The sequence below is a fragment of the Fundulus heteroclitus genome, chromosome 13, assembly GCF_011125445.2.
Source record: "Fundulus heteroclitus isolate FHET01 chromosome 13, MU-UCD_Fhet_4.1, whole genome shotgun sequence".
In the NCBI taxonomy this organism is placed as follows: domain Eukaryota; kingdom Metazoa; phylum Chordata; class Actinopteri; order Cyprinodontiformes; family Fundulidae; genus Fundulus; species Fundulus heteroclitus.
Window position 1 is genome coordinate 21,512,815 of NC_046373.1, and position 14,447 is coordinate 21,527,261.

General features: G+C 39.2%; 1 protein-coding gene across 2 annotated transcripts in view; it reads left to right on the top strand.

The window, feature by feature from the left end:
- Positions 1-11,207, top strand: part of LOC105931686 (zinc transporter 2) — a 12,376-nt gene extending 1,169 nt beyond the window's left edge. For both annotated transcript variants that reach the window (XM_021320433.2, XM_012870465.3), the window contains 8 exons: positions 4,686-4,852; positions 5,579-5,725; positions 7,159-7,312; positions 7,431-7,603; positions 7,694-7,806; positions 9,658-9,763; positions 9,893-10,027; positions 10,816-11,207. In XM_021320433.2, the coding sequence (XP_021176108.2) occupies positions 4,686-4,852; positions 5,579-5,725; positions 7,159-7,312; positions 7,431-7,603; positions 7,694-7,806; positions 9,658-9,763; positions 9,893-10,027; positions 10,816-10,958 (1,138 nt within the window). In that variant the 3' untranslated portion in view covers positions 10,959-11,207. The remainder of the gene's footprint in view (positions 1-4,685; positions 4,853-5,578; positions 5,726-7,158; positions 7,313-7,430; positions 7,604-7,693; positions 7,807-9,657; positions 9,764-9,892; positions 10,028-10,815) is intronic.
- The last annotated feature ends 3,240 nt before the right edge of the window (positions 11,208-14,447 follow it).

A 14,447-nucleotide genomic window follows, 5' to 3' on the forward strand; every position in this document is an offset into this window, starting at 1 on the left:
TCAACATTCAATGTCCTGTGGCAGGAGTCCATCAGTGTGTCACATTTTGATTTGGTCATATTTTTGTCCACTCTGCATTGCAAAAATTATCCAAATAAATCTGATTGCAACAGCATCTTTGATCCACAGTCATGCACAGGACACCCCAATGGCTTTCTGTCCAGTTCATACTTGGTGTAAGATATACTTTCAGTTGAATTCAATTTTATTTATATAGCGTCAATTCACAACACACGCCATCTCAAGGCACTTTACAGTCAAATTCAAACACATCATACAGACAGATTGGTCAGTCTTGATGCAATCTGCTGGGTTTCGCTCTCTAGCGAAACCCAGCAGATTGCATCAAGTCTTGACAAGTAGCAGTCACTCCTCCTGAAAGAGCGTAGAGCCACAGTGGACAGTCGTCTGCTTTGTTGATGGCTTTGCAGCAATCCCTCATACTGAGCATGCATGAAGCGACAGTGGAGAGGAAAACTCCCCTTTTAACAGGAAGGAAAATCCTCCAGCAGAACCAGAACCAGGCTCGGTGTGAACGGTCATCTGCCTTGATTGACTGGAGGTTAGAGAAGAAAGAGCAGATGCACAAAAAAGCACAGAAGCACACATTGATCCAAGAATCCTTTCTATGTTATGTGGTAATGACAGGTGATCTGCCTCTCTGGATGGTGTCACAGCTAACAGAATGCCAGACCAGGTGTATCTACTAAGACAAAAAAGACAGAGAGCATGAAGTTAAAAGTTGAAATAACAATAATGCAAATCTGTTCCCTCGCTACCCAGCCAGCAAAAGTGAAATTTTTAATTGAAACCTTCATGGGTCGGAACGGCTTCTCCCGTACATCCAACAGATCCTCAATTAGATCTTGGGAATTTGGAAGCAAAGTCTTCTTTAACCATTCCTGAACCATTATTGCTTTGTGTTGAGGTACCTTTTCCTTCTGGAAGAGGCCAGGGGTCCGTTCTTCGTACGTCGCTAACTCAGTTAGCAGGATTTCATTGTTGACGATTTGGCATGATCTTGGATCGTTTGGTTCTTCGAAAGACTTCCTGCACTTGTTGTCATAGCAACAAGTGCGCCAGCTTAAGCCTGCTCCAGAGCAGGCTTATTTCATGTAAACAAAATTAGATCACGGCTGTATAAGCGGAGGAGATGGGAAGTCTGCCGTAGCTATGTCCATTTTTACGACTGCAACCTGTTGCGGAAGGTGCAAGAATAATTTGCAGTTTTTTTCGAATTAATCACGTATTGCGCAATAGACAGGATCCTTTAGAGCAGCGCGACAGTGTAGAGATTTTTCTTGGTGGCTGTTATAAACAGACAAACACATCATTTAACAGTGGCTTTTAAAGAGGAAAAAGTGGTGTTGGAGCCATAAATCTAAAATTTTAAGTTATTTGTATGGTGGTTTGCTTTTTATTTTTATCCTATTCAGTAAGAAGATTTGTTCGGGCCATTTTATTGTGAAGTTTAGTTTTACTTTGAAAGGCTTGCTTCCTGTCGAGCCGTATATTGTATTAGAAAAAACTATGGTTGGATTATCTAGACACGGAGCAATACAGTTTTACCGTGTAAACTGTGGATGACTTGGAAAAGGAAGATTTTCATTTTTTATGGATAAAGATTGTTTTTGTTTTTTTTTTTTTGTTAAAATTCCCAGTTTGCACGTGTCCTTTACTTCCCGCATCTAAGGAATGACACTGAAATTTGGATCTCTTGACATAACAAGTGCCTTTTTAAAATACAGTATAATAATTAAAGGCTACCATTTTGTAGAATATTCTTGTATTTCCCTTTTACTTGTCCCCATGTTCTAGTGGGTCCCGTGGAGGCTCTGACATAAAAGAACAAAGTAAATATGAGATTATTAAAATGCAAAAATTAATACTGTAGAAAGTGATAGAAACATCTACCATGGACAGTATTTACTGATAATAATCGTAAACAACAGGTGTGTTCGAAGAACCCAATTAGCCGGATCATGATTAGCCGGATGAAATCATCTTGGATGTCTCATTTGATCTTGGATGTTTTAAGCAACGTACGAAGAACGGACCCCAGACCTCTCAGGAAACAGCTTCTTTGAAAGAGTTTACATGGTCTGTGCGAGGGACCGAGCCGGTCAAGCATAAGGACACAGTTGTAACTTTCAAAAAACTGGGTTTTATTTCCCCAAAGTAACAAAAATTCCAAACAATTATTATAGGGCCCTTAAAAGAGGTCAAATGAAGAAGCTAACTCAAGCCAAAAATATCAAAGTTAAACACAACAAAAACCTCAAACAAACAAACTGACCTGACATACAACAAACAAAGGGGGCTTAAATACTGGCTGATCAGACCAGACTGACACACTGAGGAAGAGGGAAAGGGAACATCTACGCAACAACAAAGATAACTAAACACAGTTGGTTTAAGGATTAAACTTAAATGACTAATAACTAAAAATTAACAAAATAAACAAATCACAAAAGCAAAAGAAAGATTATGCCACATAATAAAATGAGGACTCCATGGTCTTCTCCCCCCTAGTGGAACTCCAGATGGTACCACCCAATCAGTGAGTCAATCAGGGATTGGAGTGTGCCAGCCAGAGTCCTCTGCTTCAGCCCAGCTGAAGGCACTCCCCTCAACACCAAAAAAAAGAAAACAAACAGATGTTAAGTATGTAACAAAATTAAATATACAAAAGTTAACCAAATGTGTGCGCTACAATTGGAACTAATGTACCCTAATATTGGCAAACTAAAAACCAAACAAATCAATGTATTTATACTTCAGTATGTGAAAACTTAAAGTGAAAAAATGGTTTGTGAGGTTACCGACTGTGTGGCTGCAGATGTGGCCATCACACTCTGCAAAAATGCTCAGATAGGTGCGTGTCAAAGTAACACGCGCATTAACGGTACATCTCAAGGTTTCCGAGCAATCTCCAAAACATTATACCAACTTTGCTCCTTAGTGCACCCCGGTTAGCAGCATAATAGAAAGGAAAACTTGATTCATCAGATAAGAGCATCTCTTTCCGTTGCTCTGTGTCCCAGTTCTGATGCTGGTGAAGATTCTCAGTCATGATGACCTGAATGACTGAGAATGACCCTAACGACTCCCTATTGAAAAGGAGTGGACCAGTTTCCGTTTAATTTGCAATATCATCTAAGCCAAAACAAGGACTTTTTTTGTGCAGTAATATAAAGCTTGGAACTCCACACTACTCGAGACATTTGAATTGAGAAAGCTTTCTGGATTGGAAGCCAGTTCTGATGTTTAAAGTGCCATGTTGTTGCTTTAACGAAGCTATATCTGAATTTATTTGTTCCTGGTTAGGAAAAATGCTTTTTACGCAATGTATTATGAGTTAAAAGACTTAATTTGATAATAATGTCTAATTGATCGAGTGAGTCCAGGTTTTTTTTTAGTAGGAATAAGCAGCAAACTGGGGACAACCCAGGACGACTTTCTTTGCCAATGGTACAATGAGGGGTGTTGACCATTCAGGTCAGAAAATATTGTTTACCGGAGACATAGCTGTTTTATTTATTTAAAAAAGATTAAAAAAATGAAGAAAAGTCACTCTGTGAAGCCTTGTTTCCTCCGGAAACGAGCTTGAGGCGCGTGTTTATTCTCGTGCATATCGACTGGGAGGAGATACCAGGAGGGAGAGAAGAAGGGTTTCCCAGGGGGGAAAACAAACTTTAAACTAAATTTTTTGCAGGATCAGGGATAGTTCCTTTAGGTCGATCAGCAGTCAGCATGTGCACTCTTACTGGTCTGCAGTCCCATAAGAAACACACAGCAATGAAAAGTGTGTTCTTACTCTCTGAACCAGCAATATTTCTTCAACAATTTATGCTACAGTAGCTTGTCTGTTGGAGCTTAGGTGTCCAGGCCCTTAACAGAGGGCCCTGGCTAAAACCTATTTATTAAATTTCATCATTGGATGCTCTATGGTAGCAATCTATCGGCAACCACTTGTTGACTTGGTATTTGTCCAATCTACCTCGCAAAAGTTCTCCTAATTTATCCAAATGGGAGGAGATCACTTGGACACAGCCCTCTGCAGATTTTCTGTCAGATAAAGGTTTGGACTCTGGGTAGGGCTATTCAAAAACTGGACTTGCTTCAGGTGAAGCTCTGCTTTTGTTGATTTGGATATACAGTCCTGTGAAACATCTGAGACTTGTTCTATTTTAGCATTTTGTTTCATTTTCACACAAATGTTTCAGAGGATTAAGCAAATTTTAAGTTATTGTAATTTATTTCACTAAAGGATAATGTAAGTATGTATATGTATGTGTGCGTGTATGTATATAGGATTTTGCTCTATTGCCCACTCTTCTACATTTAGAAAATATTAATTTTCCTGAAATGCAGATTATAAATACCTTTTTGCTCCTTAAATTTACCACAACAGTCAAAGATGTGTGTGACAAGCATAGAATTTCCATAAAGTGGCAGTGTTGATTTTTCTCACCAAACAAGAGAAAAAAACAAGTAATTGTACAGTTATCATGTTGGCTGGATCTTTCTGTTGTTGTTGTAGTTGTTTTTTTTTAGTCTTTTTGTCAAACATTCTCAATCGGTTTTTTGGTTATTAATTTATGATCACAAAAGTTACATTTCTGTAACTTTATATAGTAAATTCAGATGTGTGTGTGTGTATATATATTTTTTGGTATGCACAGTGTGCCGGACCAAGAAGAATTGCAGAAAGAAAGCAATGGGGTGGTCAAGCATTGTCATGATAACAGCTACGCTCAGGAGGACCGAGAGAAGGAGAAGAAAGTTGCCAGGAGGAGGTTGTACGTCGTTTCTGTCGTCTGCCTGCTTTTCATGATAGGCGAGATTGTTGGTAAGTCTTTTTTTCCCCCCTTTGAATCCCTAAATTATTCTTTGACAATACTGGTTGTTGTTTACCTATTAAACTTTGTTATTTTGTTCCTCTTTCTGTGCGTTTCATTTTAATTTTGATCATTAGCTCCTGTGTTCTTTCACATTTTGGCTTGGTTCTCTTCTCATTACCTCTCTTTTTTTACTTTTTTCATTTCCACCCCCTGTGATGTATCCTCACCTCTCAAGCGTTTTTTTTTCTTCTTTTTTTTTCAAACCAACCAAATGCACTTTTCTCGAAAATTTCACTTGTACCTGTAGTTTACAAGATCATTTTTGTTTCTCTTAATTTCTAGAGAAATCTGCGACTAAACATCTTTGACATCTTAACAGAAATGTTATAATGTTCATCAACAATCTAAAGATTAATATCTTCCACATACAATTAAAGTTAAGTTGGAAACAGGAAAAGTGAAACGTCTCCTTTTGTTCTGCCTCCTCACACAAAAAGTGATAACAGGACACAAACTTCCTCATTCCAGCTGATCTCCATCTATCCAGTCCACATGGATATTCCCTAAAGCGTTTTTTTTTTTTAAAAATTCACTTAGAAAACAACTTTTAAATATCAGTTTTCTCTCCAAAACCCAGTTTCCATGTGAATAAGAGGTCAAATGCAGTGGAAAACTTTAGCTTTGCAAAATGTCGACAGACCCTAAATAACTGTTTCCACTCTTTCATTTTACAGGTGGTTATTTGGCGGGAAGCCTCGCAGTGATGACAGATGCTGCTCACCTTCTGACCGACCTAACCAGCTTTATCATCAGCTTATTTTCCCTCTGGCTCTCCTCAAAACCTGCCACACAAAAGCTGAGCTACGGCTGGCATCGTGCAGGTACTGACTCACAGAGTGTGTCTGACGGCACGTGTTGCCAGATGTTTTTCCCACCATATTTTGTTTTTAAAATTTGACTCGTTAAAATCATGATTCAGGATAAAACAATTACATTCAATGCATACCCTTTGTAGCCTACACGTGAAAAGCAAAAGTGTTGTATGTGATTAGCAATCAAGTTTAGTCCTAGTTGGCTACATGTTAACACTAGAGCTAGCTGGTTAAATGGGTAATGCTGTATTTATCGGCTAGCATTTAGCTACTTAGCTAACTGTCAGTTGACGGAGACACATGGGGGAAAATACTGTATCTGAAAACCTCTATTGGGTAATGACTCTTTAGCCAAAGTGGAAGTGCGTCAGTGGTTGCCATAAGTGCTGTCTGAATAGTGCCGTCAGTAAGGAAGGTGGTAGGAAAAGGAACCTGTATGCTGCCTCTTGCGGCTAATTTAGCATAGGAACCTCGCAATTACTGGTGCTAAGGAACTATAAGGAATCCCACAATCCTTTTGAGGTGTAAGCACACCCCACCTCACAGAAATTAATGAAAATGTCAGAAGAGTGCACACTTTGTAGTTCAATATTGGAAGACCGTATGCCCGGATTTGACTCGCATCATCCACGTGCGTTTTTGTCACGTAATGACGTCGCCGTTAAAGGCTGGCGTAAATCGGCACTGCATTCTAAAGCTCCTTTCCTCCTCTTGACAGGGTTCTTACTGTTGACCCCACGAAAGGTCAAGGAACAGTAGCTAGGAGCTATATTTAAGGGTATTCGGATGGAGCCTGTGTTAGGTTTGCTGGTCAATCTAAATTACCCTTTGGTCTTAGTGTCTGTGTGCATAAATGTTGCCATCAGTGGTGTGATCTAGCACCCCCGACTCCCAAAGAAAGCATCATCTCCCTCATAACCCTAAAAGTATAAGCGGGTATAGATGATATAAAGATGGAAGGATAGCTAATTGGTTGGTTTCATGGAACTAATTAACTTTATGCTCATAAGCTAGTATATTTGTCCTACACCAAACTCATTGTAGCAGCAGCTCCAGATCCAGTTTTAGGATCTAGTCAGTCTAGTCATTCTTTACTGACTAAAACAATGATTTGTTTGCAGAGAGACATAATAATAATAATAATAATAATAATAATAATAATAATAATAATAATAATAATAATAATAATAATAATAATAATAATGTCTAACAAACTGTAGTTCAGGTTCGTATAGAGACAATCATCCTGTCTCATGGGCTCAAGTGCCTAATGTGCATTTTCCATCTTAAAATGTAACTGCATTTTCAAATAAGGTCAACTTCCTCTTACCTACTTGTTTACTACTTCTTGATCTAGAACACTTTTCAGTCAATGTCTGACTACACCCTCTGGTGCACTTTCTTCTGTTTTTAATTCTGACATTGTGCACTGCTCCATGCAGAAATCCTGGGTGCCCTGCTGTCAGTCTTTACCATCTGGCTGGTCACAGGAGTGTTGGTTTACCTTGCTGTAGAGCGTCTCCTCAGTGATGACTACACCATTGAGGGCCACATCATGCTTATTACCTCAGGCTGTGCAGTGGTGGCTAACATTATGTGAGTAAAATGAATACATATTATTTATGCAAATATCCTCAATAGTGTTGTTGTTTTTGAGTTTGGAGAACAGGCCTTCTTATGAAGCTAGTTGGGATGACTCCTTATTTTCCAACAGAATGGCCTTAACTCTTCACCAGTCGGGTCACGGCCACAGCCACGGCGGACTCTCTTCACAGGGGCACGGACACAGTCACAGTTCCAAGAGTGAAAAGGAGAAGAATCATATGTCAAATAACATCCATTCAAATGACGAGCACATAGACATGACGGGAAACCATGCAGGACATGGTATGATTTAAGTACAACAATGTTACTAAGGCACTAAAGTGGTTTAACACATGCTATAATGCACATTTTTCTTATTTTCTTACATGTTAGGCAAAAGGGTTCAGCAGGCGAATGCAAGTGTGCGAGCAGCTTTTGTGCATGTGCTGGGAGACCTTCTCCAAAGTGTCAGCGTGCTCGTCAGTGCCATCATCATCTACTTCAAGGTAACTTATTTTGGATTTGCGTTTAAACCCAAACTGAGCAGTAGCGTTTTTTTTTTGTTTTTGTTTTTTTTCTGGATTACAATTAAATAGAGAGGCAAAGTATGGGTACCAGTATTTAACACTTATGTACATGAACTTTGAGTGATAGAAACTGTACATGGGTATTTAAAATGTTGGTTTAGGATTTTGATCCTTAATCATTTTTTAGATTATGGGGCAGAGACTGCTCTCATTTAAGGGAGTATTTTTAATGTCTTATGATCAATCAATCAATCAATCAATCAATCAATCAGTCAATCAATCAATTGTTTAAATGGGGGGGGGGGTCCAAATTAGCTTTATGCTTCTCTCTACTCGTTTTGGCCATCATAGAGAATATTTTGTCTGCAAAATTACTGACCTCTATAAAACTCCGTTGCTCAAATAAATAAACACCATGCCTATTCCATGGTGAGACAAGTTTTCCTAACCTCAACTCCTATTTGTGTGTTTCAATTTTAGCTATTTAAGAGATGTTTATATGTTTTCTGTTATTATGCAAGCATTTTTATAAAAAAAAAAAAACATTCTGTGCATCCCTCATTTCTGTAAATATCACCTCCAAACAATCTTGATAAATAGTTTTTTTAAGCATGTACATTTCTCGTAAAGTCTTTCTTTAGCCTCAGTGATAAAGGGACTCCTAAAGTTAGGTCTAACAAGTACAAAAGATTTGAAGTGAACGACAGATGCCTCTTGTGGGTTTCACTTTCTTTCACTCAGCTGAATAGGTTGAAAGGCGAAATGAAAAAGAATGGGGGGGGGGGGCAGCTAAAGATGAGAAAACCTTTCAAATATCTTTAGAAAGATTTGGAGAATTTATGATCAAGACTACTTTCAAAGGAGGTTTGACTGCTTTTGAAGGAGCGCCGTTTAACTTTCAGCCACTAGGGGACCTTTAACTTCCAAGTTTAGCGCCCCTGAAGGCCACTGGCAACACTGCACCGTCGCAAAATTAAACAGTCTCCCTTCGTGTTTTGGAATCTGATAGTCGACCACTTTGGACCAGCAGATTGAGAAGTTGTTGAGTTACTTTTAAAGACAAGGCCACATTCACCCCTCTAGATTAAATCCTACATCAGATAACAAAAACAAAAGTCTGATCAGGTAATTGTTATATCTGTGTTGTTTTGTTGTTACGGCAAGCTGAGCTCAGACTGCCTTAACCTCGTATGGGTCACATGACCAATTCAGCGACTGATCCAACCCTCTCAAGAAAATGTTTTTTTAGAAGGGCAGCCCTCACTGAGCATCGATACATGCCAAATGCTGTATATTGACCTGACAAATCATTTAATATATCTCAAATTAAGCTAAAATTTGGGTCAAAACTTAGACGGTGCAGTTTTAAAGAAAGTAATAGTCCAGTCTATGGTGGCGGAGTTTCAGTGTGTGAACTGTTCTGTAGGTAACTTTTACAAATGTTCAATAACTCAAGCGTGAGATATTGACATGAATCTAGCATATCAGTGCCCGTACATTGCAAGGAACTGACATGAATCATCTGTAGGTAATGTGAAAAGAGTTTAAGCTCATGTTGGCCTCTTTCTCAACTGGCATATTGTTAACATGTATCATCTCAGTCTAAACATTAAGAAATGAAAGGTATTTTTTTATTTTTTTTTAAACATCAGATGCTGTCATGCCCAAACATCTCACTATTGGCTTGCTCCTGTTCTGAACAGTGTGTTCTGTATGTGCATATTGGGATCAAGGAGGAGGAATGGAGTGCTGTACTGTGTCAGGATTAGCTATAATTATTTCATACAGCTATTTAGTATGTTATACATTTGTTATTTTCTTCCCTTACAGCCAGAATACAAAATAGCAGACCCGATCTGCACCTTCCTGTTCTCCATTTTGGTCCTATTCACCACCTTCACCATAATGAGAGACATCCTTCTTGTTCTGATGGAGGGTGAGGCCGTCATTAACAGCCTGGCGCTTTGATATGCTTTTGTTACATATTTTCATGGATTGTTTAGATTTTTTTCTCTGTCTTGCCCTTATCTGTTTTCTCTTTGCCTCCCATCCAACTTTGCTGCAGGTATTCCGTCGGGGGTGAGGTACGGTGAGGTGCGAGACCGTTTGTTAGCTGTGAAGGGAGTTATAGCGGTTCACAACCTTCATATCTGGGCCCTCACCATGAATCAGACGGTGCTCACTGCACACATAGCTATAGGTGAGAAAAGTTGATAATTTAGACCGTGGAAGTAATTCACAGCTTGTTTTATATTTAAAGGAGCAGTAAGTATGAAATTTACTGTAAAGTTAATCATACTCATTTGTCACCCGGGATGGAAGTAACATTCCCTATAAACTATCTGATTTAAAAGCTCTCCATGTCAGTCAAGTTTTTCTCTTTTGAAAATTGGAGGTATGGTGCAGAACTACTTCAGTGCAGTGTATAGTCCGTGTTTACTTCCTGGTTTCTGAGCCAATCATATGAGAGTTCCCAGGGTTCCCAAGCCAGAGCGCAGCATTTGGTATTTTATCTTGACAAAAGAGCAGCAGCCTGCTAACTTGGACGCCAGTAAGAGAAGCAGATCAGAAATACAACCAAATACACCTATCCTGTGACTGTAAAAATTCAGTGGGGTTTCACAGCAGCAACTTCAGGAAACGGCATACGCTTTGAAACACTGGATGTTATTATTACTTATTCTTCCTTTAAATTAATGGTCAGAGTTGCTCAACCTTGACTCCAAGGGGCCTATTTCCAAAGTGTTAATTGAATGTAATGCAAGAAGAATCACAATGTTTGCTAGTTTATATTTTTATATATATATATATATATATATATATATATATATATATATATATATATATATATATATATATATATATATATATATATATATATATATATATATATATATATATATTATTATTTTCAGACTTTTGACTTCAGTGGCATTTCAGTTACACAGAATTACAACATTATTGTATTTTTCTCCTCTTTGTCTCCAGATGATTCAGTTGATGCCCAGACTGTCCTGAGAGAAATGACCCAGGCCTGTTTCTCCTCCTACAACTTCCACTCCATTACTATTCAAATGGAGCGGCAGGCCGACCTAAAGCCTGGATGTACACTCTGTGAAAATCCTAAATAGTAGAACCCTCATGTGACTCTTTCCCATTGGAACGAGGACAACCTCCTCAGACGTGTTGATATTGGGGCCCTGATGGGTTTTCTCTCAATGCAACATGTCAAAGTAACCAGTTACTGTATTTCGAGTGCCCTTTGTGCTACATCCTAAACATGTGGCTATTTAATGAATATGAGGATGACACAAAGTTGTAAAGGATTTGTTGGAGGAATAAATCTTTTGACTTCTTGCAAAAAAAATCACATAAAACTCTAATTTATGCGTTCCTTTATTTTAAGATTCCTTTAAAAGTGAGTTGTTTAAAAATATATATATATATATATTCAGTATTGTGTGTTGAGGCATTGCAAATGAATTCACTTAACTATGAAGCTGACAGTAAAGGAAATAAGACCGGGTTCTCAAATGGACAGGACTTTAAGCAGCAGCTTGCTGTGAGCAGATGGTTTTACTGCTGCAGCTGATCAGTGTTAATCAAATTTAACTGGCTGGTGCTGAAGTACTGTTACCTGATGTCAACACAATAAGTTAAGGCAAATGACTACAGCAAAGCTTTTATAGTTTGGTCATATTATTCAAAGACTGTTTTAATCTGCATTTCTACCTTTTGAGAGAATGTTGCGTCCTCTCCTCCCTGAATGTCTGCACATCTGCAGATCCATCTATGAAACTCCTGAAGTTTTTAGATGACTCCGCAGTCATTGGGCTTAACCAGGATGGCGCAGAGTCTGCATACAGACAGGAGGTGGATCGGCCGGCCCACTGGTGCGCCCAGTACCACTTGGACCTAAACCCGCTAAAGACTGGTGAAGATTGTCTGTATGGTTCAGCTCATCCACAAAAGCTGACAGGTCTAAACTGCAACAAACAATTGGACTGACCTTCCATCCATTCATGACCTCTACAGGGCTGTTAAAATAGCTGTCGATCCTAACTCATCTTGGTCACAGCGTATTCAGACTTTTACCTTCAGGTCGGCACTACAGAGCACTGATTAACTAAACGAGTGGAAACGGACCAACACGGAGCCAGTTTCTACCCCCAGGCGGTGTCTGTGATGAAGAAGTTACCGTCAGGGTAGCCAGCTACACTACTGAGTGGGAAAAAATGTCCTGCATACATTGCTTCCATTGCTACCATAATAAAATACTTAAAGAATAAAATACATAGAAGTTTGTGGCTGCAATGTTACAGAAATGTGCAAAAAGGAGTACCTCTGCAATGAGCTAACAGGTAGAAATTGGTTTAGACTTCACATGTTTGTGTAAAGGGATCAAAAAATAACTCTCAAACCTGTTTTTTTTTTTCATTGAGATTCTAAAAAATTAGAAATACAAAGTGATCACTTCCATCATGGCTCGTTTTGAATATTTAATCCACCCATCTGGTCATCGTTGATCAGTCAAAACAGACTCACCCCTTTGTGTTTGATTTAAACACCACCAAGATTAAACCCTCTACATCAAATAAGGTTTGATAATTCATGATGCCACCCAAGACAAAATCCTAAATTTGAGGAATGCTAAATTTTAAGATGAAACAACTTTGGAGTGGTTCTGACATTCTGAGAACAATAAATCATCATATTTAGGTGTACTAATCCCAGTTCTTTGACGTGAATTTGCTAAGAAGAGCGGAGTGGACTTTGGATGCAGCTGCCCTCTGAGTAACTCATTGCTCTCGCTCTTCATTCTAATGTATTTCCCTGGAGGAGCCACATATTTAATTAAAGCATGAGTAATGCAGTAGTGAGTGGAAAGATAATCGCTTTTAGTGCTGATACCCCTTAAGCTAATAATTACAATTGTATTTTCTTAAAAGTGATGCCCGGTCAGCTCATTTCCAGGTTATTGTGCCTTCCGCTGCCTCATTAGTACTTCCTCTGTTTTTTTTTTTTTTAAATAGTCTTAACTAATGCAGCTTTACTGTCACAGTTTTGTCTGGATTTCTGTTAGCATTTTCTCTAACTGCAGGACTACTGACACTGTTCATTGCTATCAAGCTGTTGTGTTGCTTATCTGTGTTGGGCTGTAGCCTCAGGTAAAAGCAGCCGCTCTCTTTCATGTACTGTATGCCGTCTGAGGCAAACAGAGGTGATGAGATGTGCAAATGAGAAAATGATAACATTTGTGGCAGAGCCACCATGTGATGGATGAAGATCTTTGATGCTCATTTTTTTTCCCCTCAGTGAGGTTTGACCCCATCAACACGTTGAAATCTATCTATTTTCCATCAGCCTGCGGGGAGTTGATCGACACGTTCGCTTTTGCTCTGCGGTGATAGATGAGCTCTCAAATTGCTCAGGAAGGGAAGGAAAACATGCATTTTCTGTCAAGTCAACCAGTCTCGTTTCTGGATTCAGAAGTTGTGGGAGCGCAAGCAAAATTGTGCTTTCACATCTTTTCTTAGCCAGCGGGAAAAAACGGTTTGAAAATTGCTTCAGGTTACGATTACGTGAATGTGTCAGATGACAGATCATCGAAGCGAATGCTTACATTTAAATGAATAATGGCAATTCGGCAATAGCCGCAAGACAAATCTTTGTAAATAAAAAATGTGGGTCTGTTTCACAAAATTCACAAAACTAACTTTACAAATTTTTAGGTAGAAAGATGAGCTTATTTACCACAAGACATTTTGCTCTATAGCAGAGCTGAATTTTACAGATCAGGTCATTGGAGAGAGATTTATGGACTGGATACATGGGTAGCATCGAGCTTTACTGTGTTAAATTGGTTCCCATTGGTCTTAGAAGACTTGGGCTATTTTGTTTCATCTGGCAATTAATTATTTACTAGTGGAGTTCCTCAAGACTCTGTTCTCGTGCCCCTTTTAATAGTCAATAGTCACATGCTCCCTCATGCTTAGATTACATCACAATATCTTTGACCATAGTCATGCTGAAGAATTAAGTTTCTCGATGGGAGGATGCTTTTTTTTTATTTTCCTCAATGCAAAGACAGTAAATGGCTTATACTTGCATAGCGCTTTAACTAGTCCGACGACCCCAAAGCGCTTTACACTACAATCAGTCACGCACACATTCACACCCCAACGGTGGTGAGCTGTGTTAGTACTCACAGCTGCCCTGGGGCAGACTGAAAAAGGTGAGGCTGCCATTCATTGGTGCCAAAGGGCCATCTGACCACCGGCGGCAGGCAATTTGGGTGAAGTGTCTTGCTCAAGGACACAACGACTGAGACGGTTGGAGCAGGGGATCAAACTACAACCTGCCAATAGCAGGCCAAACTGTCGCCCCAGTGATAGAGGGGAAAGTCATTATTTATGGTCCCAAAAATGCAAGGTTACAGACCGGGCATCAGCTGTACTCAGTAATGGTAAAAATTAATGAATGCCTGTGTAAATTCTCAGTTATTCGGGTCATCGCAACCGCAAACAGGCTTAAATCGGAGGCTACTGGACTTTCGCTCAGTTCTTTCTGAAAACGCTTCAACACCCATCCCACTTTTCTCCTCTTTGTCTCCAGATGAT